The sequence below is a fragment of the Solanum verrucosum genome, unplaced genomic scaffold, assembly GCF_900185275.1.
Source record: "Solanum verrucosum unplaced genomic scaffold, falcon-dt-bn FXZP01000165.1, whole genome shotgun sequence".
Classification (NCBI taxonomy): Eukaryota; Viridiplantae; Streptophyta; class Magnoliopsida; order Solanales; family Solanaceae; genus Solanum; species Solanum verrucosum.
Window position 1 is genome coordinate 1499232 of NW_026020340.1, and position 4827 is coordinate 1504058.

The window sequence follows — 4827 nt, forward strand, 5'->3', positions numbered from 1 at the left end:
GTGATTGAATAGCTGATTTGGAGGGATAGCAAGGCAAATTTAGAGGGATTGAATAGCAGATTTGTAGAGATAGAATAGTTGATCTTTAGGGATAGGAATGACGGATCTTTAGAGATGTGTAATCTTTATTTTCTCTATATAATGGAAAGACTCTCACTTTGAGAGGTATTAAGCAGAAAATTGACAATATCTATAGCTAGTGGAACGTAGCACATACCATATAAAATTAATCGAAGTACACACAAATTAATTAAAATTAATTAAAATGCACGTAAATTAACTCGAACACCCCCAATTTTTTAATTTTTTTGGTCATTTTTCTCTGTGCCCCAATAACCACTACAAGAGCCGTCAACGCTGTTTAGCTTTATCGAACAGTAAAGTAATGTCTAGCTCAACACAATTCTCTCCAGTTATTCAACAATTATTCGCAAGAAAATCAAACCCATCGTCCATTTCATCTTTTAAAGCTTCAAAATTGGTACTTATAGCACCAATTTCCCTAAATTGTTCAAGAATTCACTTGGATTTTAAGGTGAGAGTTCAGGTTTTGGAAAATCATGATGGAGAAAGTTCTGTACAAGATCTTGATGATTCACCTGCTTCGATTGAGCTACAACCCATTTCTGATGAACCCCAATTTGATCGAGTCATAGCTGAAGCACAACAGCTTGATGAATCTGTTGTGATTCTATGGTGCGTTTTTGTTCCAAGATTGTATTTTTCTTGTTGGAATATGTTGAATAATCAAAAAGGTCATCTTTAAATTGGATATAGAGAAAAGGGGTTTATAAAGTTGTGTTTTTTTTTAGCTGGTTTATGATTTTTCACTCTATTAGTAGTAGTTGTAGTATTGCTCCCAGAATGTTTGGTCATGCTTTCTGTATTGCTTTGAACTGTTTTTTCTCGAGTGTATTGGAAACAGTCTCTCTACCTTTTCTAGGTAGGGGTAAGGTTTGTCTACACCTACCTCTCCAAAACCCCACTTTGTGGTTGTTGTTGGTTTATGATTTGTTAGTTGTCTTCTGTACCAAAGAATGAGAAAGGTGTGTTTATTTTGTTATTATTTGGTTTTTTGCCATCTTATATTGATAAAACAGTGATTACGGCTGAATGGTTTGAGCATAAGAGTGCTTCAATGAGATCTCTGTAAATGGTGAAATGTCACATGTCCCTCTATTATGAGATGTCTAGTTCCTCTAGGTTGATATGAATAGTGTAACCAGTTTAACAGATCAGTTCTTAGTGTAACAGCTTAACGGATCAGTTCCTAGTGTAACGAGCTGAACGGATCAGTTCCTAGTGTAACGAGCTTAACGGATCAGTTCCTAGTGTCATGAGCTTAACAGATCAGTTCCTAGTGTAATGAGCTTAACGGATCAGTTCCTAGTGCAATGAGCTTAATGGATGAGTTCCTAGTGTAATGAGCTTAATGAATCAGTTCCTAGTGTAACGAGCTTAATAGATGAATTCCTAGTGTAACGAGCTTAACGGATCAATTCCTAGTGTAACGAGCTTAATGATCATGTCTAATATATTATAGTAAGTAAGATGAGGTAATCCAGAGTGTTAACAATCAGTTCCTAGTGTAACGAGCTTAACGGACCAGTTCCTTGTGTATCGAGCTTAACAGATCAATTCCTAGTAAACGAAGCAGTTCCTAGTGTAACGAGCTTAATGATAATGTCTATATATTATAGTAAGTAAGATGAGGTAATCCATAGTGTTAACAATAAGTTTACATGTATGCCTTGTTTGGCTCATTTACAGTGATTGCAGTGTATAGTCACTAGGCCCATTTGAAACAGATAACTCAATAGAAAGTGCTGACATCTAGAAAGCATATAGGAAAATACCAATTATTGAGCGATGACATGCAATGAAAGTGCTCAATTTTCTTAGCGACTTAGTTCTGATTATGTTTTATACGCAGATGCAAGAGTTTCTTGTAAGGTTACATGTTTGAAATTTAGTACCAATGTTCTTTCCTAGGAAGTCATTTGATTTGCCATGTCCATGTGTCTCTTGATTTTAATCTTATTGTCCTCTAATTGTTCATATGGTTATCATTTAATTTGCTTAGATGACGGCTCTTGTTTCCTAGTGGATCATTTTACCATGACCTCAAAGATAGAAGCTGAAGTTCTGTAGGTTATCTCGTGGATGAGCTTATGGGATGACACTGGGTTGTTGTTGTTGTAATTTGGTGTTTAGTTGATGTATAAAGCTCTTTGAATCTGCAGGATGGCAAACTGGTGCCGCAAATGCATATACTTGAAACCAAAATTGGAAAAATTGGCTGCTGACTACTTCCCAAGGTTGTGCTCTCTTGCATTTCCCTTCAGATATAGCACATTGCAATAAAAAGCTTCCTCTACGCCTTAAGTGTCTACTTTAGTTGCACTTACTGTTGGTTCGTATAGGATTTGCAAGCAGCATTTGTGCTACTCCCTGATCAACTTCCGCACTACTCTTCAAACTTTTCTATATCTGTCAGAGATATTTCAAAACTTTGGATTCTTGTATTTGTTTAGAGACTACTCGTATCTCATAAGCATTTTGAGAAGGGTTAGGTACTCTGAATTTTGTAGTTCTTTATTTACTTCCCGAAAGACCCAATAATAGATTGGTGAACAGTTCTTATGTATGGGAAAGACAGTCCAGGAGCTCTCTGATTAACAGACGAGACCTTTTGGCATGTTATCAGAATTAGTCCCCGTGATTTAGCTAGCAGGGAAGGTTTGAGGACACTAAAATTGCTAGAGTTCATAAACTGGATTAGATGGTCGCAGTTACTCCTGAAAGTAGATTACAAGAATCAATTAATAACTATAGATTGCAGCAGGAAGTTGCTTGTGTGTACTTAGGAATGCATTGTGCATCAATTTCTTTAGCACGAAGAGTTTTAGTTGAATTTGGGTACTGATCCAGATCTTTTACTATCTTAATGTCCCAGAACACGCTTTTACTCTGTTGATGTCAATAATGTTCCACACAAGCTTGTGGTTCGCGCTGGAGTAACTGTAAGGGTTTCTTTCTCCCAACATCTTCCATATGTTTAATGTCTTTTTGCTATGTGATTGTTAACTGCTAAACATGTAAAACTTATAAAATCATTATCTCAAGCACTCGAGGCTATTGTAACATCATCTTTGCAACATCCTCTGATGAAAGCATAAAAATTCTTATTCCTTTCCAGACTTGTCAATGATAGGTAAACCAATCCTATAGTAATTTTTCTTCAAGTAACAGTAGGGTCAAGCCAGCTTGCATGCACTTCAATTAATCCAACGAGTGGTGCATTGTATCCGATCAGTTCATGCTATCTTTCAGGTCGGATACCTAACCTGATATTCTTCTCTGAAAGTTGATAAAATTGCAGTATAATCGCATAGGAGTACATAGGTTACCCGCACAATAGATGTGGTACTTTTTTTTTGTGAATCAGTAGTATGAATTGATGCAGACAATGGCTAGAGAATCATAAATAGGATGATAGGGCATGGTTTGCTCTGAAAGCTTAAGAAGTGTGTTTAGAAAATGTCGGGCGTGCTGCACCAAGGGTGTGGCCTGGTGGTCAATGAAATGAATTAAGAATCATGAGGTCTTAGGTTCAAATCCCCCAGCAGAGACCAAATCACTATAGGTGATTTCTTCCCATTTGTCTCAGCCTTGTCTAGGTGGACAGAGTTATCTGGAAACCACGGTTATCGAAAAAAAAAATGTTGGACATGCACATGATTTCCGAAGTATAGCTTTATCCCTTGGTCGTTTAACTAGGTCTTTCATTTTTGGGCCATCCGGCAGAGCAGGAGAGATGATTTCACCCCAAAATAAACATTAACTTCATATGTACAGCTAACATGCAGCAGTCATACGATGCACAAGTCTCCTTTACTGGCTAAAATACGCGTTGCTACTTGAAACACTCTTTTTCTTAAATAAAATGCTGTTGTTTTTTTCTTTCTGAAAGTAGTATTGTTGTTATTTGATTAGTTAAGGGCACTGTTGTGGTTTGAATTTCTTGGTATACATTTAACGATGTGAATTCTACCTTTTCATGTGTCCAAATACATGTGGTGACGAAACCTAAACAGAAAATGCCGACCATACAGGTAACAAACACTACCTATTTAGCTTCTCGACAGCTAATTTTGCTCTTAGATGTTTTTAGCTTCTATTCTTTTACTCTTTTCATGGTAAAAACATAGTGTAAATGTGATTTCTCTGTAGTTATGGAGGGATGGGAAGAAACAAGCGGAAGTAATTGGCGGCCACAAAGCATATGTAGTCGTTAGTGAGGTCCGCGATATGATTGAAAATGAAGATAATTTGTGACTTGAAGGCATATCCTATACTTTCATTAGAATCCATTTTTCCAGTTTTGTTCTGGTTCATATCCTATATACTTTTACTTCAGATGTACTTTTGAAAGGGTAACTATACACATAGATTGACTTTGTTTTTTTTTTCAAACATTCAAAGAGTAAAGTGTTGATTTATTTTCCTGTATCCTGTGCATTTATTGAAAACAGCAGCTCCTCAGATATATGAAATTAGTCTGGTGCAAAATGTCCATTATTATATTTTTAACCTTTTATGTACTAATAATTGTTTCTTTTCTCCATTATTTTCGGCATGACTTCGTCACTATTGTATTTCCTTTTCGTACTTTTTTTATGTGTTACTTGCAAAGTTACATAAAAGTACCACTATAAAAAGTAACAAGGGAGTAAAAAATAGCTACTAAAAGTAATTTCCCATATAAAGATGGAAACTATAGTGTTATTTGTGCTTAGATTTACAAAACATAGTGAATTTTGCTTA

The 4827-nt window shown here is 35.9% G+C and overlaps 1 protein-coding gene across 1 annotated transcript; it reads left to right on the forward strand.

The window, feature by feature from the left end:
• The first annotated feature begins 333 nt into the window (after window positions 1-333).
• LOC125837065 (thioredoxin-like 3-2, chloroplastic) lies at window positions 334-4506 on the forward strand. Its single transcript, XM_049516208.1, has 5 exons — window positions 334-696; window positions 2244-2318; window positions 2957-3023; window positions 4098-4115; window positions 4234-4506. The coding sequence occupies exons 1-5, from the start codon at window positions 386-388 to the stop codon at window positions 4336-4338; spliced, it is 576 nt and encodes a 191-aa protein (XP_049372165.1). The 5' UTR covers window positions 334-385; the 3' UTR covers window positions 4339-4506.
• The last annotated feature ends 321 nt before the right edge of the window (window positions 4507-4827 follow it).

Bases quoted from the DNA above. Each gene is read 5' to 3' on its own strand.
- LOC125837065 (XM_049516208.1), top strand. From the start codon at position 386: ATGTCTAGCTCAACACAATTCTCTCCAGTTATTCAACAATTATTCGCA. The intron at 697-2,243 runs GTGCGTTTTTGT...TTGAATCTGCAG, and splicing joins GAATCTGTTGTGATTCTATG to GATGGCAAACTGGTGCCGCA. The intron at 2,319-2,956 runs GTTGTGCTCTCT...TTAATGTCCCAG, and splicing joins GCTGCTGACTACTTCCCAAG to AACACGCTTTTACTCTGTTG.